Genomic DNA, 23,674 nt, shown 5'->3' with positions numbered 1-23,674 from the left:
TCCTCTCTTTTTTGAACAATGGATTGTTTGCTTCAAGCATTCCATTGAATTAATTAGTGAATTCAGAGCACCTGGATTGTCTCCTTGTTGATCAAAAAAAGAGATGGATGATACTATAAAATGACGTGGCACTGGGTGCCAAGTATCTTGGCCATCCCTGTTTGATTTGATCTAATTCACCATGACGCCAAAGACGATGCAAGGAAGGTGAAACAAATTCTAGAAGAATATGTGGTTTATTAAACCAAAACCAACAGGGAGAGTAAATAAATTACAATTCGTCTTTCTTCTCAGAGAAAACAGCACCAACAGCGTTTGTCTTTAAGAAGTTCTTCAAATCGTCCTTAGTTCTATCTCCTTCATATGGAACTGGAGATTGCTTACCACCCTTAGGGAAGAAATAAATAGTTGGGAAACCTTCAATGTTAATTGGTGTGTCATTTTCAGTGGCATCAATCTTGGCAATGGTCAATCCTTTAACATCCTTCAATTCTTCAGCCAATTGGTTGTACACTGGTTCCAATGATTTACAGTGACCACACCATGGAGCATAGAATTCCAACAAGACATCATTGTCATTGTTAATAACAATGTCATCAAACGACTTTCCGACCACAATCTTGACTGGTTCATTGTTTTCAGCTGGAATTTCTTGAGATCTGACAAACTTTGGTACCTTTCCAGCCAAAACTTCACCAACAAAGTTAGCAATATCCTCCTTTGTGATGGATTCGGCCTTGAGTGGATAGTTAGCTCTGTTAACAACATCCATAATGGCAAAACCTGGAATAATATTCTTGTTACCACCCATAATTGACAATTGTTCACCATAGATTGAAGCATCGGAATAACCCAAGACGACTTTACCCTTGAATTGTTGAGCAATTTCAGTCAACTCTTCAATGTACTTCTTCTTGGCACTCTCGTCAGCAAAATCAATAAAGAGAACACCAATTGGCAATTCCTTTTCAACAAGTCTTTGGAATGTGGCACCAGAAACTTCATCAACCAATGGATAACCATTTTCCTTGACAAAGTCAACAATAGCTTGAACATCAAAGTTAGCGGAGACAGCTGGTGTTGAGTCAAAATCTCTGAACACGACAACAGAGTCTTGGGTGATTTGGTTCTTGGCGTTCAAATCAGCATTACCAACAACAACAGCAACAATAAAGTCTTCCAAATCACTGTTATCAGCAGCCTCGAGGAGATTCTTGTAATTGTCAGAGTCTTTTGATGAAACAAAACCAACAACAAGAACCTTTGAAGATGACTTCAATTCTTGCAAGGCAGATTCACTATCGATTGGAACAGCAACTGGACCAGTCTTCTTGTTCAACCATTGAGCGATGGCTTCAGCAGTACGATCACCATCATAATCTCTGAAGAATTTACCATTCTTGAAAAGCTTGAGTGTTGGGAATCCTTGAATTTGATATTTAGTCATTAAATCAGATTCATCATCACCATTAACTTTGAAGATCGAGACTTTTTCGTTGTTGGCAAACTTTTCTGCCAAAGTAGCATATTCAGGAGCTAATTTCTTGCAATGGCCACACCATGGAGCAAAGAATTCAATCAAGGCAAATTCTTTCGAGGCCACTTTTTCGTCAAAGTTCTTTGATGTGAGATCATCTTGTGCCAATACGGAAGAAGCAACGAAGAGAATAGCTAGGAGCGTGAATAGAAGGATTGGTTTCATTTTTTTGTATCGGTTGATGCTGGCTTAAAGGTTTTGTAATTTCAATTTGTGTACACGTGTGCATGAGAGGCCAATTAGAGACGATGATTGAGTGAGCACTTTCATGAAGGAGAAACGAAGTTTAGTTATTGGCATTTATCTCTCGTCCCTTATCATGCCATCTGCGTCTGAAGAATGTGAAAGACACGTGCCAAGGTTCTTGTTGGGATTGAAGAATCATTAATGCAGCCTCTTCGTGTTTTATGAAGTGACAATCTCAAAAATGTAGCTGTACTTTTTTTGTTCTTTTTGTGTGGCCCAATCCTCGGCAAGAGCAATTATTCTTTTAATAATTAAAGTTTTGTTTGAAATTTATTGACTAGCAAAATGGTTCTCTTTCATTTCCCTCGGATCTGCAATTTACGGAAGAAAGTAATGTGATGATATTAGATTGTAGTTTTGTTCATGTTGCTGAGAGGAGTTATTCTTCTTCTTGTTCCTTCAACCATCCATTTTCTCTGTAGATTGGTTCAATATCCTTGAATTGTCTCTAGAGTAATCATTAATGATGATACCAATGTTATGTTGTTGATAAAGGAATATAAATTGAAATAAATGAAAATGTACGAGGCGAAAGCAAAATAATTCTATCATCATCACAAAATGAAATTTAATCGACAAAACTTACACCCTTGTTATAATTATCCCAGAAGGTATCAACGCCTCTATCAACAATTCGTTCAAAGGCGAGCGCTCCCAAACCGACAAACAAAGCAGTGGTTGATGTTCTCTTCCAAATGAGATTGTAAAAGATAGATTGGCTGGTCTTGCCGAACATTTTTTTGATGTTTGCTTCTCTTGAAATAACAACACAGCTTATTGAATAATAATGTACAACTATATTCAAGAATTTGTATTGAGGACAAGTTATATGAGAACACTTGAGGCAGAGGATGAGGACGAAGGAGGAGAACTTTCATCAATTCCGTCAAAGGGGGAGAATGATTTGATTGCAGGTGTTCCCACTGTTGTGATTGGAGAAAGATCACAATTCAAATAACTACTTGTGTGTAGTTGCTTGTATCTGCTAATAGGTCCATATACAGTTTCTGATTGAGCAACAGCTTTCAATAGATCGATCAAATTTTTCAATTCACAATCAAGTTTTTGCTCTCTAGCAATTGACATGGTATCGAAACCAAAGGAGCTTATAGCCACACCGTCTATTTTGAATCACATGAGTTCCAGCCTTAATCAATGTGAGTGAAGCGTTACTTACTAGTTGGTTGTAATTGATAATTATATTCATCGTCATCAATAATCATAATCTGATCCATGCTCACATTAAATATCGACAGATCTTTTACGCCTTTCGAAAGTGATTCTCTGAAGAGGCATCCTTTAAATCTTGATTTGCTATTCAAAAGTTGTTCACAAACTGGTTGAGCATAGGACTTATCGGAGGCAGTGAAGATCCATACATCAAATAAACTACATGCCACCTCTAGAAATTCGTCAAGGTAGGGTCGTTTGAAAACAGCAATTTTAAGTGTGTCATGGAACTTCTCTCTTGCTACAGTTACTACTAAATCACACACTTCCAGAAGCTGTTGTTTGGATGTTGAAAAAGAAGCCACTAAAGTATTGTCCAAATCAAGCACAAGCGTTTTTCTCATGATACCAAAAATTCTTTTTGTTGCTTTTCAATACAATCGGAATGTATGAATCGTATGAGAAATAATGATGAAAATAATTTTACAATGTTTTGTCGTAAATGATTGATGGATGTATGGAGCTAACAATAATTTGGTGGTGCAATGAAGGTGCTCGATTCCGATAATTCCAGTAATAATTGATGCAAATGTTATTTTGTCGTCAAGAACGAATCCGATCAACCAGTGAGAGCTGATCAGGAGCAAGTTATTGAAATGATGAATAATGTCCACAATGGTCTTGTTCTGTTGATCAGCAAAAATTATTGCTGATGAAAATGACGTTGATGATCTTCCTATCGCCCAATTATTTTTTATTGTAATTTTGAGCTCAATTTTGGGGCCAGTGCAATCTTACACACAAACGTTTTAAAGTGATTTTTTCTTTTCAGTTTTAGGCAAGATCGCAAATTTCGCTTTCAAGCACAATCTTCCTATGTTTGGTGTTTGAGGGATTTTCTTAATATCTTCAATTTTTATTGAGTTGAGAAGATTGCTACTTTTTTTCTGTTGTCTTTATTGAGCAATAAAAATCTTGTAACTCAAGGATTAAATTCGGAAATGACACCCTCAAACGAGTATTGTTGTGTATCTTGGAATAAACCTAGTAGTCCTTGTGCCAATGACGATTCGAAACGGTAAGTTGTTGCAATTCGAAGCTGGTCTGGTTGTAATAATTGAAAGAGTTTAGCAGAACGAAGATTACAGTACAGACGATACATTTGTCTACCCTGACAAATTTGTATTCATGACCGCTTTCGCTAAAAATTTGTTTTTTTAATTTCGAAAAAGAAACTGGCTCAGATTCATTGAAAGTTGTGAACGAACGCGAGATTACACTTCGCCAATTCTCTGCATCATCATTCGTCGATTGACGTCAGCATAGATTCGCAACATGTTCCATTCATCACAAAAGAAAAACAAATCCCAACTACAGGATGAATTTGAGGAATTGGAAATGGCCAACTCGCACATTAACAACAACGTTTCAAGTGCCACACCAATTTCTAGCTCGGCATCCGTTAATTCCTTCTCAAATCTTATTAGCAGACAACCCTCGGAAGACTATTTAGAGCAACCAGCATCTTTTGCCACCCAACAAGAAAGAGGAACCTCCATTCCTAGCTCTAGCACTCATCAGGGTTCTCCCATGATCAACAACGACGGGAGTACAATCGTCGATATTGAGCAGAGCCATCATCCTCGACAGCAATGAACGGACAAGCATCCAATACACAACCTAATATTGAGGCTCTAACTCAACGTTTGCAATTCTATGAGAAGGCTATTCTAGCCTTGATGTCAAACTCAAAGAAAGGTTCAAGAATGAGAAGAATTGAAGATGAATTGTTGGGAAAGGAATCCCTCGAAGATCATACTATTGAGGCCATCCTTTCTTCATCCGATCAAAAAAAACAAGAGAAGAAACAAAAAGCAGAAATGGAGAAGCAGAAAATTTTGGAAGAGCAAAAACATGACCAAGAAGAAGAGAGACAATACCGATGCAACCCTCATTTGAGACAGAAAGTTATGACACATACAGGCGTTAAGAAGGCTTCAAAAACTCTGGACCAGCTGATTATGTTATCTTTACTTGGAGGTGTGTTCATTGGGTTTGGTTCAATAGCTGCATTGAAAACTGGAGGTAATATGCCAGGCTTGGAAAAGGAAAATCCTGGTTTGACCAAGTTAATTTTTTCTGGAGTTTTTACAGTGGGATTGACATTGGTGATCATTACAGGTAGGGTCAATGACAATCAAACGGTTATGTAATATTAATATTTTTGTTCATACATGACAAACTATTCATTTGACAGGAGCTGAACTTTTCACTGGTAATACAATGACCATGATGGCAGCAATATTGAGAGGAAAAGTGAATCCATGGGATGTTGTTAGAAGTTGGGTTGTGTCACTAGTTTTTAACTTGATCGGTGCTTGGGCTGTTGCTTATTTCTTAATGTTTTTGCCAACACCACAACATGATATTGAAGAAGAAACACAGGCTGGATATGTCAATTATGCCATTCATCTTGCAGAGAAAAAAGCTTTCCGTGACTTTTGGGGAAATTTTGTTTTAGCCATTGGTTGTAATTGGCTTGTATGTTTGGCAGTGTATACCACCTATGGTACGAGTAGAATAATGGATAAGCTTATTGGGTTGTTTTTACCAATTCTTGCTTTCGTCTCTTCTGGATTTGAGCACTCAATTGCGAATGGATTCTTTATTCCACTTGCCATGATGTATGGCTCACCAATAACAATGTACGATTTTTTGATTGGCAACATGTTTCCTGTTGTGTTAGGAAACACAGTTGGAGGAGGCGTGTTTGTTGGTATGGTATTTTGGTGGGTTCATGGCAAGCGACAAGAACGTAAACATATTCTGGATGAGTGGTTCCTGGACAAACTAAAGGCAAAGATTGCGTCACCTTTCGTACACGTCTATGAAAAGTTCCAAGAGAAATGGAATGAATATCTTGACCTCAGAAGAATTAACAAGTTGATTAAACTTCAAGAACGAGAGGAGCGTGCGGCGAGAATGAGGGTTGTCTCTGAATTTGATGATGCAGAAGATATGATTGCTTAATTGTGCAAGATGGTACCGTTCTTCAACCAGTATTTGGTTTCTGCCAAACATATCTAGAATGGATTGAAATATAGATTTGATATCTGCTTTTAATAAACAATAAACAAAAGAAGGTGAGAACACGTGCTTGTTTAAACCTTTACAATTTTAGTTTCTCTACAGCATTCGAAAGAAGGTTGGTTTACAATCGCAAACAATACTTTGGATCAACCTCTGTTTGAAAGTCCACATTTGGTTCCAACGTGCAGCAGTTATCCATCACGACCTCATCCTTCCATCAAAAAAATGGGTTTCGGTTCTTGGTTTATGAACAAGGCTTACACCTTTGGTAATGCCTTCTATGATTTGGTCATGACACGACAATCGGATCGTGTTGTGCACAAGTATGAAAAGATGAATAAGAATTTGCCTCCATATGTAGCCTTGAAAACAAGTGTTACTTCTCATTCCGTTGACGACAAGGAAAACAAAATTATTATCAAGTAGGTTTTCGGTTATGAATGTTTTTATATTGAAATCATCACAATTTTAGTTTAGAGAATAACTTCCGTGTAGTTCTTCAATGTATCGACGGGAATATCTGGAAGGTGTCGTTCATTCCTCCAGAAACAGTCGAGTTGTAAGTGTTGTATAATCGTCCATGATTTTAATTTACATGATATCAATACACAGTCCATCTTTGATTGTAAATATTGATGGAAAAGTGAACCATGTTGCTGTAATGCTTGACGAAGAAAATGAAAATTTTGTTTCTTTCAGACCGGTCACTTCTGACGCGACAAAAGTTAAAATTTTCAAAAAAGATTTTTCTATCGACATTCTATCGAAATTTAGTGACAACACATTTGTACCATCATTTAGAGGTATTGGGTTTGCAACAAGGCCAAATAATCAACAACCAACTAATGTATCATTTGGCTATTGTGACGAAGTTAAATGCCTTGCAAATGAATGGTTTGGTCTTGGAGAAAAATCAAATAGCGTCAAAAAGAACGGAAGAAAGTATTTGTTCTGGAATTTTGATTCATTTGGTTATGTCAGTGATTCCGATCCTCTATATCAAAGCATACCTTTTGGAATTATTTCTTCGAAATTTGAGATCGCTCCTGGAAAGACTGAAAGAAGATTTAATGGTATATATATTGACAATTATGGATTACAACAATGGGATCTTACATCAAATGACAAATTTTCTGCCAACATGGAAAGTTTACCTTGCAATATTTATTTCATGGCAAATAGCGCTAAAAACGCTTTTGAAATTTCTAAATGTTATGAAATGTTGACTGGTACCAACCCAATGGTACCTCTATGGGTTTTGGGATATCATCAATGTAGATGGTCCTATTATCCTGATACTCAAGTCAAACAAATTGCCCAAGAGTTTCGTGATCGTGACATTCCATGTGACGTTATTTATCTTGATATTGATTATATGGAAGGATATAGAGACTTTACTTGGAGTAAGACAGATTTTCCAAACCCCAGAGAATTGTTGAAGTGGCTTCATGATAGAAAATTTAAAGTTGTTGTCATACTTGATCCAGGTGTTAAAATCGATCCGAATTATGATGTCTACACAACAGGTGTTAATGGCAATCACTTCCTTGCGCATCCAAATGGAAAGCTCTACGAAGGCGTTGTATGGCCTGGAGCCACTCACATGCCTTGCTTCACTTCTTCACCAGTAAGAAAATGGTGGGGTGATTGGTATAAAGGCCTCATTGAAGACGGAGTTGATGGTTTTTGGAACGACATGAACAGTCCAGATGTTAAGGTGACACCTATCGAAGCAGGAACTATGGATGATGATCTCATTCATGTCATGGATGAACCCTATCCAAGCCCTCAATTCCACAAGGACGTGCATAATATTTATGGTAGTGCCATGGCTGTCGCTAGTAGAGAGGGTATTGAAAAATTCCAAAGACCGCTCAACAAACGTTCCTTCCTTTTCGCTCGTGCTTGTTTTGCTGGAATTCAAAGAGTCGCCGGTACATGGAGTGGTGACAATCAGTCCACATGGGAACATTTAGCAATCTCCTTGAGATTATTGATGGGTCAAAGCATTTGTGGTCAATTGATGGTTGGCGCTGACATTGGTGGTTTTAGATGGAATTGTGCTCCTGAGCTTTATGCTCGTTGGATTGCATTTGGATCAGTGTTTTACCCATATTGCAGAACTCATACTGACAAATTCACAATACAACAAGAACCATGGTCATTCGGAGAAGAGGTCGAAGCAATTTCAAAGAAATTTATTCGTTTGAGATATCAATTAATGCCATATCTGTACACATTGGCTGCTTTAACAAGTAAGAGATCCATCCCAATGATTAGACCACTCTTTTATGATTTCCCTAATGACGAGGAGGTTTATAATGCAGAGCATTTGGATACTCAAGGAATGCTTGGTTCATGTCTCATGGTTGCTCCAATTCTTAAAGAAAAACAAACATCAAGAAAAGTTTATTTGCCAAAGCTTGAAGAAGGCAAATGGTATGACTTCTTTAATCCAGAACAATCCTATGAAGGAGGACAAGTCATCACTGTTCAAGCTCCAATTGATCATTTACCACTATTTGCACGTGGTGGCTCAATAATTCCAATGAGAGAAAAGTCAACTACAGCTGTCTATGACTTGCATTTAGAAAAGATGATCTTTAAATCATTTGGATCAAAAGTTTCTTGTCTTACTAATTATCTCTATCTCGATGATGGTGCTACTTTGGACTATGAGAATGGAAGTTATGGTCTTTACGAAATTGAGAATGCTGAAGGACAGTTGAAGTTAATGGAAGGAAATGGCTATCCAACACAATTGCAAATTGGAAAGGACTTTGAGACCATCGAAGAATTTAATGCCAAATTCTATTGAAAGAATTGATACTTCATCGTGTTTTGAATTTCAATTATTCAGTAAACAACAACGCTGTGAAGTTTGTTCGAAGAATGAAAATGATGTGCAATTTCCAAGTGTAAAAAAATGTTCAAATCGAAACATTCTCACGACACACGTTCTCATGATGTTGTTGTGGCTCCGATGAAAATGAACTTGAAATACGAAGATAGTTCATCCAAGCCAAGTACATTTTGGAAATATCAGGATGAAAATGATGATGTATTTCCGTTCACCAAGGATCAAGTAATGCAACATGTCCAAAAAACTATTCATGATATCAATCAGGATGAATCAAAACTTGAGAGAGTTTATTATTCTACTGTTCGAGGAATTTATTTGTATGGATCAAGAACATTTAAAACCAATGTTAATGACTCAGATTTTGATTTTGTCTTTTTGGCTGATGATTTAAAGACGGAAAACTCTAGCGAGGGAGGATTTTCTAGAAATTCGCAATACATGCTACATACAACCATTAAAGTAAACCATGAAAATGGACAAGAGCTTGACTACGATCTGGAAATTATGATGATGAACACATTTGTGTATTTAGAATTGGCATTTGCAGAAATTCCAGTGATTTTACTTTCAGTTCAACAACCTAATGAAAGATTTGTATTATATGAAGATGAAAAGATGAAAATATGGAGAGAAAATTGGAATAAGTGGTTTTTAAGATTACCAAGAAGCAGAAACGCAATGCTACACGAACTGAACTTTAGCTATAACAAGGCCAATCGATTTTGGATGGCTTTACAAAATGGTGTACACACAACTGAGCGAGCACAAAAAGATTACTTGAAGAAAGTCAAGAAAAATTTAGCCCATGGCATAAGGTGAGTCATCTCATCATTCACGCTGTAATAGTGGGTTATGTTGCAACAGATTCTGTAAATATGGCTATCAAATTGTTTTTGGTGGATGCATTTATGATTATTTGGAAACAAATACATTGTATGACGAACTGGTGTTTGGAACTGATCATTTCACAACCTGGCAACAATTTGAGTCATGCACCAAGCACTTGTATGATCGCTGGATGGTTGAATACAAGGCAGATGTAAAGGCATTGATGAGAGAGGCAAGAAAAAATGGTTTGACTATGAAGAGACAACATCCATTGATTGTTTTAGACTTTTTAAACACATTCTGTAAAAAGTTTGTAAGGAGTTCCACCTTTACGATTGGCTCAAATGTTGAAGACGTGCAATATCTTTTTGGTCCATTCACACTCTCTCGCCTCTTTGCGATTTCAGTCTCACCAATTCTTCAGTCTAGCAATGAAGTGAACAATCCAAACATTTCAAAATTGTTTAAATTTGATTTGGACGCCACTTACCAGAGCAACGAAAATGCTGTGAGTTTTAGAGAAATGGATCTATTTTTGGAATGTAATGGCCTAATTGTTGAGGTCGTTCCTTCATCAGATAATGATGACACACTAGTCACATATAGACCCGTTTGTGTGCCAAGATTTTATTTTGAAAATTTTCAAGATTTAGACGCTCGATATGGAGAAAATTATTCTAATTCTATTGATTTATCTAGATATACAATTTTGGAAAATCCAAGTGGAATTCAATGTCAGCTCTTTTATTACAATGGAGAGTGGAGAATATCATGCAGCGATGAATACTCAAAGTGGTATTTGTGGATAATGAAAAAAGAATATGAAATATCCAGTCATAGCACTGAACATCGTGTCAAACAATTATGGGATGAGCTTGGAATGCACTATCCTAGCATGGAGGATACATCCATTAATTTCTTCTTTGTTTTTAAAGAGAAATCCAAAAGAATTATTTTCAAAGGATGTAGAAGTCTAGATACATTTAAAGAACTCAAAGATTGGAAAGAGTTTGGTAATAAGTATCACTGGAAAGATCAAGTCAACACTCTCAACATCTCAACCATAGAAGCTTTAATGAATATAGTGAATGATTTCAACATTTATCCACCATCAGAGTATGAAGGAGTTGAGTGTATAGATTTTGAGAATAACGAACATAGTTTCCAAATACGCTCATCGCTTAGATTTCACATACCATTTTTAAGATTAACGAATACCAATTATATCACATCCCTGATTGACCAAGATATTGTTAACAATCCACCAAATGATTTGGTGACCTCAAAATATAATCTTGATCTCTTGGTGTCAGTTCTTTTGCAGAGTACTTTATCAGCAGTGGATAACAGAGATGAGCTAGCAGTAGAGGAATTGAATAGAATTTTTCTACCTCTCTACAGGAAGCTAAAGCATTCATACGTTAGGTTATGCAAAATGATTGATGAGTTCTACAACACCTCTTACTGAATTTAGAAAATAATTATGAGCAGTTCAATGAACAGACAAACCACTTTCTTGAAGGAAAGATGAAAAAGAGCTTGACACTCTTTACCAATCTTAAAAAGTTCAAAATGAAAACTAACTCTTCGCTCGCAGATGTAGCTAGGTATTGGAAAGAGACTTCCAGATCAGTAGAGATGCCTGCTGTGGTAAGACTCGTTACTGCTATGACAAAGATGCTAGCCAAGCAATAAGAATGAAAGTCACTGTTGTACGATTCCTTTACTAACGCTCTATCATTGTAGATAATCAAACAGAGAGACATTGTGAGCCTTGGGTGGATCTTTTGTATCCAAGTCATAATGAAGTTCTGCCTCTTCTTTGAGATGTTGTTCCTTTGTAATAAAGCACCTGTCCCCTGTCGCTGATAACAACTTATCAAGTCTTGTTAATTTCTTATTAAGATCTGTGTAATTTTCATAGATGACAGAAGCAAATGCTGTTCCCTTAAAGTTGTGGGACTCAACCCCTTGGTATCTCTTCTCTACTCTTGACGTGGTACCTTCGGAACGCTTCTTAAGTATTTGAGAGCATACCGTGGAAATGGTTTCCTTGTTTTTGAGGACATCTGACTTTTCTTTTTCAATTTGTTTTAACTCTTCCTTTGTACTGCCTTTAATCCATCTAATATCTCTCTGGGCCTCCTTCGTGTTTCTTTCTTTGAGCTCCTTATTTGTTTTAAGTCTCTCTTTGACTTTGCCCACTTCTTCCAAACTATCTGGATGCCACACTTTCTGAAACTTCTTGACATTGTTCAAAAGCTTTTGAGGGTCAGAGAGAGAGCCGAAAAATACAGGTTTTGAAAATCCATCCTTGTTAATTAGCCTAACCTTGTTCTTTCCCATTTCTGGGGAGGTATAATTCAACGAAAACTCTGGTGGAGGCTTTCCTAAAGCCCTCATCATTAAAGGTGACATGGAAAAAGTACCCCAATATTTTTCTTTCATAATATCTGAATGCGATAGATGCTTAACGTAATCTAGATTCCTCATGCGTGGACTTAATTGTTTTTGTTTTTTTCCAGTCTCTGGATTAATTGTCGCTTTGTTTGACATTTTCATCTTTTTTTTCATATTTTCAATTTCCTCATTTTCTTGTTCAAGAACTTCTTTGGGGAGGCAGTGGTAATTTTCATCGAGCCCTAACTTTTGTATTGGGTCTGACACCGATTCTTGACGAGTGGATGCATTTTCAATTTCCTCCATTTCATCTGGAATTTCATCTTCTTCTTCAGAAGATGAATAGAAATCGCCTTCTGGAGGAGAGTCTGGTCGTAGAGAAGTCGCTCTCGACATGCTTGTAAAATCTTCTTTCTTTTTTGCTTTGGATCCTGAAGAGGAATCCATTTTGTTCTTTTTTGTCTGTTGTTTTCTGATAAGCTTCTCTAGAAACGTATCTTCACTCTTTTTAGGAAAATATTTCATTCTCTGAATATGTAAAAAATCTCTTTTGTACCGAATTCCTAAGAACACTTCACAAATCAGCTCATAAACTCTAGTTTTGAAGTTTGTTGTAAACTCTTTCTTGCTTCCTGAAAAATGTTTTCGAAATGCTTTTAAAATACAGTATGATACAGCTAAATGATAAACCTCAAAGAAAACATCTCGGTTTTGGCGTCCAAGAGTTAACGAAAATCTTGCAACATCTTTTGCAAGGACGCTTATAAACCTCTCGCAGACCTCTGAGTGATCCTGAAAGAAGACAGAAAAAACAAACCAGAACGAATTTTCAATGATCCTACGGTTGAGCTCATTGTTGGGATCGAAATGTTTTTCGAACATCGCTTTGGCCTCTGAATCAGGAAAGTGAATATTCTTGTTTAAATTATTGATCAAAGCATTGAATTTAAGCTCAAACGGTAACTTGCTGTCCATGCCAATTTCAACTTCCTTAACTGTCCATCCCACTATCTTTTTAGTTTTTCTCATCTTTTTTTTCATCACTAACGCTGATGCCACTTCCGTCAAATGAAAAGTATGAGCTGAAGTCGATCTATCTGAATTGTTTTCATCCTCGTCATCATCAGATAACGATCCATGTAAATTCATAGAGCTCCCTAGCAGCAGAATCCCACTCCGAATTCGTGAGAGACTTCGAACTTGAGGCGTTCCTCCCCCGGAATTTGTCCTAGAACTTGACATGATCATATTACTTGTACTCTCTTTCCGAATGAAAGGTAATTTCGTTGAGTGAGCGAGTGGTGAGGCTATTAACGGTGGAGAGGACGGTTCGGTCATTCCCGAAGTAGCTGTAGCTGGAGTGGCGGGTGTCATTCCATGATTCATTTTTTGCAATCGCGCATGACGATGGTCTTTAACGGCCGTAACGAGTAGTGAGAGAGTGCGAGGCGCACGAGAGAGATGGGTTTAGTTCAAATCCTTCATGTATCAAGGTCTCAAACGTTTAATCGAGTTGGAGCTCAAAGATTACAAGCTTGTGACATTGGTAAGGGTGAAGCCTGCTATAAAGTCATACGTTCAAGGAATAAATTAGTTGTTATTTCTCGATTCAAAACATTTCAAACCGGAAGCTGCTCGTTCAGTAATATTTAGGGATGGGAAAACACGATTGAGCCCTTTGAATCCAATTAAACTCAGTCCAGCAAGAGACATGTATGAATGCAAAACATCTGGATATGTGTCTTTCACTTTGCTAATTCCACCATAATCTGTTTGGCATGACAAGGTGAAGAGAGTGGTTTGACTCTCATCAATATATTGGAGACAATCAAGAGTTTTTAGAGTTCCTCCAACCCAAAATGAGTAACATGTGTCAACATCCTTTTGTGGTCGACCATGAAAACCAGAAATTTGTCTCTTCAATAACCACTCCTTCATTTCTTCTTGATGATCGAGCCTATTAAGCATTCCCATTAGATCCAAAGCTGCAATAGCACAATAGGTGCTTCCTCCATGGGATTCTAGTCCAGGTCCATGAGAAAAGCAGTAATCATAGCCACGACTGCTTAAAATGTATTGATAAGCTAATTCAGTGTCAACCCCACCCCAATCCTCAAGAAAAGAAGAAATTGCACAAGCACAAAAAGTAAATCTAATATCTGTTTCGCTTCCAAAACATGTAGCCTTGAAGCATCCATTCTTATCTTGCAAATATTTCAAGCCGCCTACAATGGCCTTCTTATTGACTCGGGAATAATCATCTCCGAGTATTCTCAAAATTGCTAAAGCTGTGTATGTCATGGCAATATGGCCAACATCGTATCGTGTCTGATTTTCAGTCAACGGATGTTCATGACAACACTGATAACAATTAATTGGCAGTCCGAGAAAATTACCTCCTCTAAATCCACATCTCTCTAAGTTGGACTCGTTTTGATCAGGCGTTATTTGCATTGAATATACCCAATCAATAATTTCCTTCTTCTTTTCATCATTCAAGACTTGATCAAGTTTTCCAGAACATCCAAAGACGACACAATAAAGTACAAGATGGTCATTCTATTGGTATCTTGAGATCCATAAAAATGAGGTAATACATTCAAGTGTCCCATAAAGTACTTGATGTGTTTATCGACCTGAAGCATATTTTCATATTCAGCCAATGATGATGATGAAGATGTGAGGATGGCTGAGTTCGGAGCCTCTGGCTGATCTTGATTGCTGCTCATTTTTTAATTGTTGTTGTAAATGTGTTTGAAATAATAACTTTGGGATTTTGGATAATATCACTGCCGACTTGGTCAACAATATAAAGATCATGAATGAAAGGGACGAAGGAAATGTCTTACTGATTGTTTCACAGAGGTTATGGCAAAAAAAATGTCGCAACAACAGCCTTCTCGCCAACCAACAGGTCAGGATAGGCTCGTTCTTCCTCCGAACCCTCAACATCCGGCTAATTTGCCTATTTTCTCTGGCCATATGTATGGATATGACTTTAGCTCGTTCATGAGCTCAAATCACTCAATTCCGATACAACAATTTCATAATTCATTAAATAATGGCGGAGTTAATAACGGCGGACTGCTAAATCAATCACAACAGCAATATCATCATGTACCAACTCAAATGATGACAAATAATGAATCAATGATGAATTATGGAGCTGCAAATAGTTTTTTACAGCCATCATCGTTTGGGCTCTCGTACAACGGATATTATGGAAATACTTTCGGAATTCCAAGTTACCCAAATGCAGGAACCCACGAACCGTTTGGCAGCAATTCATACTCCAATTTTTATCCCAACCATAACTATGGTAGTTATCAATTAATGCAACCACCATCTGCTACATCAGCAAAAGATATTGAGAATGCATTGAAATCATTACTTTTGGGAGAGTCAAAGTCAGAAGACAAAACAGACAAGTTAGAAACACAACAACCTACCATGGAAACACCCATCAAAGTATTATTACCACCAACGAGACAAGACACTGAAGAGCCAAATGATATGAAAACAGAAGAGGAGATTAATTCAGCCAAGGAGCCCACCAAAAAGCTGAAAAAAAAACAAACCAGCAAAAAACCAACATTTAATTTTGGGCCTCACAGAGATTCATTAACTTCTGAAATGAAGAACCCTCCAGAGAAATTCAAATCGATAGATAACTTTCTCAATACTACGTATACGCAATCTCTCTTGAAGCTCTATAACTCAGAACTTCTTCCAACTCAAAAGGAATTAGAGAAAAAGGAGGAATTTTTTAAAACATTTGAAAAAGCCATCACTAACAAATGGGGAGATGCTAAACTTTTCACATTTGGATCCTATGCAAATGGCCTCTCTTTAAGAGGTAATAGTGACATTGATTTTTGCTTTATTTTACCACTCACACCAGAAAGAATGAGAAAAAACTTCAAAGAAATCGAAAAAGAAAGGAAGCTCATAGAAGAACAAAAAAAAGAGGCTACAGGAAGTTCTAACAGATTCATGAAGTTGCTATCAGAAGAACAATATCACAAGAAAAATTATGTTTCTCAATTGGCACAATTTTTGGAATCTAAACTCCATTATTCAGATGTACAAGGAATATTTACTGCAAGAATACCTATCGTCAAATTCACAGAACCAACTTTGAAACTGCATTGTGACGTGGGTGTCAACAACATTTTGGCTGTATACAACACAAAACTAGTAGGAGTATATTGCGACACGGACATTAGATGTAGGCAATTGATATTTTTTTTAAAGCTTTGGATAAAACAAAGATGTATCAACGATCCCTATGGAGGGACACTTAGTTCATACACCCTGACATTAATGATTATTCACTTTCTTCAACTCAATGGAGTACTTCCTTATTTACAAGACAAATCAATTTTCACAAATATAACTTCAAGAACAGTTGACGGTATGGACGGAAACATGTACGATTGCTCATTCGAAGAGTCCAAGGAAGAAATTTTCTCAAAGTTTTCACAGCCCAATACTGATTCCGTTGGATTGTTACTATTCAAGTTCTTTAAATATTATGCATTTGAATTTGACTTTAAGACCAAGGTGATTAGTATTAGGCAATCAGCTCAACCTGTGATACCGCAAGAAGAAAAAAACTTTCCACAGACTTTTAAAGTAGAAGATCCATTTGAGATTGATTTCAATACAGCCAAAAGTGTGACGAAAGAAGGATTTAAAGCTGTTAGGTACGAATGTATCAGGGCGTTTTACCTAATCCAAAAACAAGCTAACTTTAAGGACGTTGTGTGTGCTAGATTAACCAATTAATGTCAACAATGGAGTTTATATTTTGTGAAGAATGCTTTTACTCATCCTTGGGAGCATTCAATGTTAATCTTTCAGAGTAAAGTTTTAATAACACCTCCCTCAAGTATCTAATGATTTCATAAGACTTTGAAGTACTTTGATTCGCAATGCTATGGAATGTGCTTTTTTGTGATTCTGGAATAAATTGGAATATTTTCTCTATTTCATCTTTTGAGAGATCTTTTCTTGCCAAATCAAAATTAATCATTTGGTTTGGATAGGTTCTTCCAATAGCAACCAATTGATTGTAGTATGTTGTCAAAACCACTCCTCTATAAAGATCTCCATTTGGGGAGCTATTAACTTTCTTTCCAGCATCTCCATATCTTGTTTGAAAATAATCTTTTGGATGAGAATAAACGTCAGGGGCCTTAATGATTGCTACAACACAATTTGGTTTCTGTTTTATACTCTCAGGAAGCTTGGAATATTCCTTGGAAGAAACTAGTTCCTACATAAAGGGTTTAACAAATATCAAGCATGAGACGCTGTTAGAATGGAAATTGACCTACCTTGGTATTAATCTTCTCAAGCCAGACAATTTCTTCATTTTCTCTTAGGCCCATTTTCATGCTTTTTTCAAGCATGTTCAAGTCATTCAAATTTAATAAATCTTCTCTATTAGTTCCTGTGATTTTTTGGTCAGAATTTCTTGAAGCCAAATATTCATCTCTGCTCATCATGACCCATACCAAATCGACCATGTGCCCATAATCATCAAAGACCTCAAACTTTCCTCCTACATTTTCCAATTCCTCCTTGATCAACAATCCTGGTTTTACAAATAAGTTAGCCAAAACGTCGTTTGGATCCTGGCTATTCGACACGTCAAACGAAAGTAAAGGATTTCTGTAACAAAGTGTCTCCTCAATATCTGGCTGTTCACTCTTTAATTGGACATAATTTCTATATGGTCCATACATATTTCTTAACAATTTATCCAATATCGAATCAGAAGGGTTGTTGTTATATTGACGAAGTGCTAAAAGAATTGCGATTGATGAAAATCCCAAAGCAAGAAGAAATGATTGAATAAATATTTTCTTAAAGGAAGATGTTGGCTTTTGCTGTTCCTGTGCTGATCATTTCCTTGTTGCTTTTGGTCGGATTGTTGAATGAAAATACTTGAATGAAAGCTTCTTGTTCTGTTCATTAAATCCGTTTGATCAAGCCATGACAAAGAACGAGTGGAAAGATGAGCTGCACACAATGGTTGCACACCAGAGCATCTATTCATGACCATCGGAAACCAACGAAATCTTGATACGAGATGATGATGAGCATTCATAGTAAGCCTCTTCATTTTTTTTAAAAATTCCTTTTATGAACCAATTCATTTCTATTCAAACTCAAAACATTCCACGTTTCATTGATTAACCACTACTGCTAATAAATCTGAAGTAGAGAATATTTCTCTCAAAAAGCGCATTTCAATAAATGTCATTGGAGCGCCTTCAAGTCGTCAAAATCTTTTCGAAAAACGAACATGATTGGCCAAAAATCGTCTCACGAACTCTTGAGACATTTCCGAACGACTCTTTGCGCCCCAACACATAAAAAAATGTCCAACACCACTGTTGAAGCTCCCACCAACGATTGCACCATTCCTGACGATGTTTTAAAAGCCTACAAGAAGGTCCGTCTCAGTAGCAGCAAGCACATGATGGTGATGGTTTTAAAAATTAATAAGGAAGACAGTTCAGTCATGATTGAAGAACAATTTGATGAGACTACTTTTGAAGATTTACAATCTTATTTGGATGATGTCAATTTGCAACCACGATATTTGGTATTGTCTTATGCTTGGCAACGAGGAGATAGAGTTCAATATCCATTGATGTTTATTTTCTATACTCCAAAACATGCCAATCCCTATGATCAAAGTAGGTAGTATATTTTTGTGATCGGTGATGAATTAGACCATCATCAATGATGATTTTTTATGACAAAATAATGATTACAATTTCGATGATGTAATATTTATTATCCATAATATTTATGATTTGAATCATGATAGTGATGTACTCTAGAATGAAGCTTCCATTAGTGAGGTAAGTCATTCATCAAAGCGTGTGATACGAGTTCATTGTTTATATGAAATTTAACGTGATGTGACTTTTTGGAATGAAATTGCACTTGTTAAATTGTATGACCACATTTAAAATATCTTTTGCAATCATCATTAGAAAATTGGACGTGCCAAGAAGCTATGAAATCCGTGACTATGAAGATCTCACCGAAGAATGGTTATTGGAACAATTGAACAAGAAGTAAATGATTATCATGAACTCGCCCGCGAAGAAAACCAAAAAGTATTTTGTGTAAAATGTTGCAACCAAATGACAATGATAAATTTGATTTAAATTATTCTTTATTCAAGAGCTATTTCACTTCTTTTTGAAATAACTTCGAATATCTTTCGTTTTGCACGAATGTATCGATGAAACATCTTTCATTTCATTCTCTGAATTTAATGTCATGTCACTATCGTGGTCATCAGACGAGTCCATGTGTATGGCTGATTGATTCGCATAGAGTTGAGATGCTGACTTTTTCATCTTTTCCAATGTTTGTTCTGAATACAGATTGTTCAGTCACGTCATGCATTAGTTGAACACAAAATTCAAACTTACCATAAAAAGAGGTTTGTCTTTGCGTTTTAGATTTGAAACCAGAGACTGATGTCGACGACAATTCAACTGCGTTCGTCCTCGAAATGGAGTTGTGTTCAAGCGATTGATGTTGGTTCGTGGTATTATTGATTGTTGGAGAATCGCACAGTAAGAACGGATTGCTCCTTCGAATTCTCGGAAATGAAAAATTACAATGTATAGAAGTTGAGAAGGAAGATGGAAAAGAATCGATTTGTGGTTGTTGTTGTTGTTGTTGATGGTATGGTAAAACGTTTGATGAAGAAGATGGTTGTTGGTAGTGTCCTGGAGTGATGATGACAGAAGTCAAATCTAATGAATGATTTGAAGAATTGAAATCATTTGGTTGATTGGAATTAAAAAGTGAGGGTGATGATGCTATTCCGTTCGGAAAGGAATGAGTCGAAGAGAAAAACGAACGAGGATAATTTTCGCAAAGAAGGGTGCTTTGATTGGGTTGTGCCATCGATTTTTTCTGTTTGTTTTTCTCAAATTTGAAACTGCCAGCAATCACATAAGGCGGGAATACACGAAAATTCGGTCAGGAAAAGGAAGAAATGTGGAAATGAAGAGCCAGGTTAACACCCTATACGATCAGAGAGAAGACGTCATTCTGGAGCTTGGGAAGAAGGCTGGTAAACAAACAAAAAAGAGGGACACAATTTCCGTTACACCAAATTTCAAAAATCTAACCGTTACATTTAAATTTTCAAAAAAACAATCGCAAAAAAATCCAAAACTCTTTCCATTCAACTCGTGTGTCTAGAGAGTCCTCCTTCTCTTCCCTACCCCTGTGTACACACCTTCATCTAAAAAACAACTCTAAACCATATCCTCATCATCATCATTATGAAGGAAACTGTTGCCGTTGATGTCCACCGAGTGGTTACCAAACTTCGAACTCTTGCCATGGATCGAGATAATCAACCAGTCATTGTTCGTCGTGGAGTAACAACCTCTTTGGTTTCATTCCTCTCTCAACCACATTACCACGTGAACGTTAAAGTCATTGCCTGTGAAACACTCAAAATGTTATCCTCTCATCCCGATAATCCAGAATTGATGGCAAAAGAGCCTTCTCTCATTGAATCTCTCCTCTCCATGTATAAATCAGAGGTGGACAAGAGTAATGTGTTGTGTGTCTTGATTCAGGACATTATCAATAATTTGTATTGCAATCTCTCTCGGGACCAATTGGAAATGTTGCCCAGTGATTTACTCTCTTCTCAAGCTCCAGTGAATGGTTCGATTTGTTCCTCCGTTGCTGCATCCTCTCAAGATGCCAAGAAGAAGAAGAAGAGAAAGAAGAGAAATGTTGTGTTGCAAATTGATCAATTGGTGAATGAAAAGCAACGACAACGATTGGAAGAATTGATTTTACAATTGAAAGGAACCATTTCTTATACTTTCAATGTTCCAAAGAAGCAAGTCACCATTTATACCAGAACTTCTACTGAGAAGATTTTGGAAGAACTTTCCAAGAATTCATACGTGACCAGTGTCATCTCAGACTCGGTTTGTGAGACTGAGTACAATAACTTTTCATATGATAAGGAGAATTACACTCCTCAATACTTGTCATCAGAAAAGTCATCGTCGCATGGCAACTCTACCTCCACTCAAAAGAGTAGCTACATGCAAAGCTTGGTTGCTTGTGAAGATAATAGTTTACAAGCAAGGAGGAAGAAGAAGACATCTTCCTCTCAACAACAACCAAAAGAAGAACAAGGCAGTGGTGTGACTGGTTTCATTAGTAAGATTACCAGTGTGTTTTGGTAAATCTTTTAGAATGGTTCATTTCGAATTGTTCTCACTTCAGCATCATGCGAATGTAAAGTCATTTTCATGTTTGTTTTGAAACAACAACAACTTGGAATAAAGAATTTCCTAATATCATCCACACGAACTCGTTGCATTCAATGAAGAAAAAATGTGTGCAAGAATCATGCGACGATGGATGGGTCAACTTCCTCATCGTTTTTGCCTAACCAAATTTTCATCGAACCGTCCGTTCATACAAAATTATTATTGTGCATTACAAACACGAGAAGTGCACAATCACAATAGACATGTATTTGCTTTGCATTATCAAGAATTGAAAGAGTTAATTTCGGGCTCGGAGCCAGATGAAGTTATTGGTATCACAGACATGGCTTTACTCAAGAGAATGACTTCTATCTTGCGGTTCAAATCTGGAGATCAATTCGTATTGTTTGATTTACATTCAACTTTTCAATTATTTCAAGTGGTTCATGTCGACAAGAGAATGATAACAGCAAAGAAATTACCGAAAGATAAAGATGAAGAATTAACGACGCTTTTAAATCAAAGAAAGAAATTTACAATTAGCGCTTCTATTTGCATGACCAAGACAAAAGAAACTTTTGAAGAAATGATTTATCAATGTAGCTCAATGGGAGTTAATCATATTATTCCAATCATTACAGAAGAAAAAAAGCAACAACAACATGCCGAATATTTTGAAAATAAGAAAGAACGTCTCAACAATATTATGATCTCAGCCATTGAGCAATCGAAACAATTCTATGGGACTCCTTCCATCGAATCACCAATTTCATTACCTGACTATGTGTCCAAACTTTCAAATAATAATGACAATATGGAAAGAAGAATATTCTTGGATGTGGATGGAGATCTTTCATGGATGAATTTGTTAAGGGAAATTGAACATCACAAAGAGCAACCAAGCACTATGAGCATTAATGTTTTAGTTGGTCCTGAACGAGATTTATTTGACCACGAGAGGCAACATTTGAAACAAATGGGATTTGTACCAACATCTCTCTCTAAGAAAATTGTGTACAAAAGCGAAACAGCATTTACTGTAGCAATGGGAAGTATTATGAGCGTAATCTGGAACAAGTAGATTCAATAATAAGGTCCTACTCCACGGTGCTTTGCGATATTATACTTATTACTTCTTTACGCTTGTCACTTTCTTGGAATATTGCTTTTACAAGCTTGATAAGATCGTTTGGAGGCAGCCCAGCTAGTTTTCTATTTGATGAGCTTTTTTTTGCATCATCTAGAATTTCTAATAATGACATGGTCATGATTGTCTTGACTGCTCTGAAATTCATCCAAGAGGGAATAAATTTCGAAATTTCTGCATTTTCAAAAGGAATGTTTTCAGAAATCCATTGTATCAAGAACGTCATTAATGTTGAAATATCTTGAGATTCATTTTCTCCAATGTCAGTAATGTCTAAAATTTGAGAAGTCATGGTTTTTAAAATAGGTTCCAACATTTCTCCAAAAGATGACAAAATGATTCCATTAGACACGTCAATCACTTGACACCATAGCCTCTTTAAGGTGTCAAGCTGGTTAATAATTTTTTCCATAGCTCTCTTATTTTGTTTCATATTACCATACACATCTTTGAATTTTTTACATTCTGATAGATATGAATGAAGGATGATTGATTGTCTCTTGATCAAAGCTTGCCTTTCCTTCTCAGCAAAAACTCTAAGACTAGCTGCTGCATCAGAGAGTAAGGTTTCTACTGTATTAGAAAAATATTTTACAGAGATGACGTCCAACTCATGGGCAATGTACATGCAATCATTATATAAAATCATACAAAATTGTGGAAATTGGATTAACGATTCTCCGTATTTGATCGGAATTAATAATTTAAATAATACTACTAGTTGTCGAATATATTTTGGCCCAAATTCACGGGATTTTTCAATATATGAATTAATCTTGTCCACCATTTGTATTGTTCCCTGAGAGAGTGTACATGATGGAAAATAAAACAACGAGTCTATTCGTCCTTTCTTTTTCATTTCTTTCATTGATACTACATTAAAAAAGAAAGCCTTCTTTTCATCAGACTCGATCAATTTACGACACCAATCCAAGAGAGCTTGTCCGTTTTGATCTCCAACTCCAGAAGAAGTGGCTGATTTTGAAGAGGACATTTTTTGTGATGCACTATTCATCATGAACGAATAAAGAATTGCTTGAATGGACAATGCATTCTCTTGCAAGGACGGGTACAACTCAAGTGGTTTAACACTTCAGTCTTGGCCATCA

General features: G+C 36.6%; 15 protein-coding genes across 15 annotated transcripts; 7 read left to right on the top strand and 8 right to left on the bottom strand.

The window, feature by feature from the left end:
* Positions 1-271: 271 nt before the first annotated feature.
* On the bottom strand, positions 272-1,702 carry C9374_003068 (uncharacterized protein; the record flags this gene model as incomplete). Its single annotated transcript, XM_044692555.1, has 1 exon — positions 272-1,702. One exon carries the CDS (start codon positions 1,700-1,702, stop codon positions 272-274), a length of 1,431 nt encoding a protein of 476 aa, XP_044549912.1.
* Positions 1,703-2,162: 460 nt separating this feature from the next.
* On the bottom strand, positions 2,163-2,519 carry C9374_003067 (uncharacterized protein; the record flags this gene model as incomplete). Its single annotated transcript, XM_044692554.1, has 2 exons — positions 2,163-2,231; positions 2,370-2,519. 2 exons carry the CDS (start codon positions 2,517-2,519, stop codon positions 2,163-2,165), a joined length of 219 nt encoding a protein of 72 aa, XP_044549911.1.
* An 89-nt stretch (positions 2,520-2,608) lies between these two features.
* C9374_003066 (uncharacterized protein) lies at positions 2,609-3,357 on the bottom strand (the record flags this gene model as incomplete). Its single annotated transcript, XM_044692553.1, has 2 exons — positions 2,609-2,904; positions 2,961-3,357. 2 exons carry the CDS (start codon positions 3,355-3,357, stop codon positions 2,609-2,611), a joined length of 693 nt encoding a protein of 230 aa, XP_044549910.1.
* A 1,248-nt stretch (positions 3,358-4,605) lies between these two features.
* Positions 4,606-5,983, top strand: C9374_003065 (uncharacterized protein; the record flags this gene model as incomplete). Its single annotated transcript, XM_044692552.1, has 2 exons — positions 4,606-5,134; positions 5,211-5,983. The coding sequence occupies 2 exons, from the start codon at positions 4,606-4,608 to the stop codon at positions 5,981-5,983; spliced, it is 1,302 nt and encodes a 433-aa protein (XP_044549909.1).
* Positions 5,984-6,268: 285 nt separating this feature from the next.
* On the top strand, positions 6,269-8,861 carry C9374_003064 (uncharacterized protein; the record flags this gene model as incomplete). The annotated part of the gene is made up of 3 exons (XM_044692551.1): positions 6,269-6,465; positions 6,516-6,602; positions 6,656-8,861. 3 exons carry the CDS (start codon positions 6,269-6,271, stop codon positions 8,859-8,861), a joined length of 2,490 nt encoding a protein of 829 aa, XP_044549908.1.
* A 108-nt stretch (positions 8,862-8,969) lies between these two features.
* Positions 8,970-11,202, top strand: C9374_003063 (uncharacterized protein; the record flags this gene model as incomplete). Its single annotated transcript, XM_044692550.1, has 2 exons — positions 8,970-9,721; positions 9,771-11,202. The coding sequence occupies 2 exons, from the start codon at positions 8,970-8,972 to the stop codon at positions 11,200-11,202; spliced, it is 2,184 nt and encodes a 727-aa protein (XP_044549907.1).
* Positions 11,203-11,471: 269 nt separating this feature from the next.
* On the bottom strand, positions 11,472-13,520 carry C9374_003062 (uncharacterized protein; the record flags this gene model as incomplete). Its single annotated transcript, XM_044692549.1, has 1 exon — positions 11,472-13,520. One exon carries the CDS (start codon positions 13,518-13,520, stop codon positions 11,472-11,474), a length of 2,049 nt encoding a protein of 682 aa, XP_044549906.1.
* A 204-nt stretch (positions 13,521-13,724) lies between these two features.
* On the bottom strand, positions 13,725-14,863 carry C9374_003061 (uncharacterized protein; the record flags this gene model as incomplete). The annotated part of the gene is made up of 2 exons (XM_044692548.1): positions 13,725-14,693; positions 14,771-14,863. 2 exons carry the CDS (start codon positions 14,861-14,863, stop codon positions 13,725-13,727), a joined length of 1,062 nt encoding a protein of 353 aa, XP_044549905.1.
* Positions 14,864-15,014: 151 nt separating this feature from the next.
* C9374_003060 (uncharacterized protein) lies at positions 15,015-16,922 on the top strand (the record flags this gene model as incomplete). The annotated part of the gene is made up of 1 exon (XM_044692547.1): positions 15,015-16,922. The coding sequence occupies one exon, from the start codon at positions 15,015-15,017 to the stop codon at positions 16,920-16,922; it is 1,908 nt and encodes a 635-aa protein (XP_044549904.1).
* Positions 16,923-16,959: 37 nt separating this feature from the next.
* On the bottom strand, positions 16,960-17,884 carry C9374_003059 (uncharacterized protein; the record flags this gene model as incomplete). Its single annotated transcript, XM_044692545.1, has 2 exons — positions 16,960-17,412; positions 17,474-17,884. 2 exons carry the CDS (start codon positions 17,882-17,884, stop codon positions 16,960-16,962), a joined length of 864 nt encoding a protein of 287 aa, XP_044549903.1.
* A 638-nt stretch (positions 17,885-18,522) lies between these two features.
* Positions 18,523-19,235, top strand: C9374_003058 (uncharacterized protein; the record flags this gene model as incomplete). The annotated part of the gene is made up of 3 exons (XM_044692544.1): positions 18,523-18,844; positions 18,979-19,012; positions 19,148-19,235. The coding sequence occupies 3 exons, from the start codon at positions 18,523-18,525 to the stop codon at positions 19,233-19,235; spliced, it is 444 nt and encodes a 147-aa protein (XP_044549902.1).
* Positions 19,236-19,348: 113 nt separating this feature from the next.
* Positions 19,349-20,078, bottom strand: C9374_003057 (uncharacterized protein; the record flags this gene model as incomplete). The annotated part of the gene is made up of 2 exons (XM_044692543.1): positions 19,349-19,536; positions 19,595-20,078. The coding sequence occupies 2 exons, from the start codon at positions 20,076-20,078 to the stop codon at positions 19,349-19,351; spliced, it is 672 nt and encodes a 223-aa protein (XP_044549901.1).
* A 383-nt stretch (positions 20,079-20,461) lies between these two features.
* C9374_003056 (uncharacterized protein) lies at positions 20,462-21,391 on the top strand (the record flags this gene model as incomplete). The annotated part of the gene is made up of 1 exon (XM_044692542.1): positions 20,462-21,391. The coding sequence occupies one exon, from the start codon at positions 20,462-20,464 to the stop codon at positions 21,389-21,391; it is 930 nt and encodes a 309-aa protein (XP_044549900.1).
* A 151-nt stretch (positions 21,392-21,542) lies between these two features.
* Positions 21,543-22,499, top strand: C9374_003055 (uncharacterized protein; the record flags this gene model as incomplete). The annotated part of the gene is made up of 1 exon (XM_044692541.1): positions 21,543-22,499. One exon carries the CDS (start codon positions 21,543-21,545, stop codon positions 22,497-22,499), a length of 957 nt encoding a protein of 318 aa, XP_044549899.1.
* A 16-nt stretch (positions 22,500-22,515) lies between these two features.
* Positions 22,516-23,559, bottom strand: C9374_003054 (uncharacterized protein; the record flags this gene model as incomplete). Its single annotated transcript, XM_044692540.1, has 1 exon — positions 22,516-23,559. The coding sequence occupies one exon, from the start codon at positions 23,557-23,559 to the stop codon at positions 22,516-22,518; it is 1,044 nt and encodes a 347-aa protein (XP_044549898.1).
* Between the last annotated feature and the right edge of the window lie 115 nt (positions 23,560-23,674).

This window comes from Naegleria lovaniensis, assembly GCF_003324165.1.
Source record: "Naegleria lovaniensis strain ATCC 30569 chromosome Unknown tig018, whole genome shotgun sequence".
Taxonomy (NCBI): domain Eukaryota; phylum Heterolobosea; class Eutetramitea; order Acrasida; family Naegleriidae; genus Naegleria; species Naegleria lovaniensis.
The sequence above is the reverse complement of the archived record's forward strand: the minus strand, read 5'-3'. Positions and strand labels throughout refer to the sequence as shown.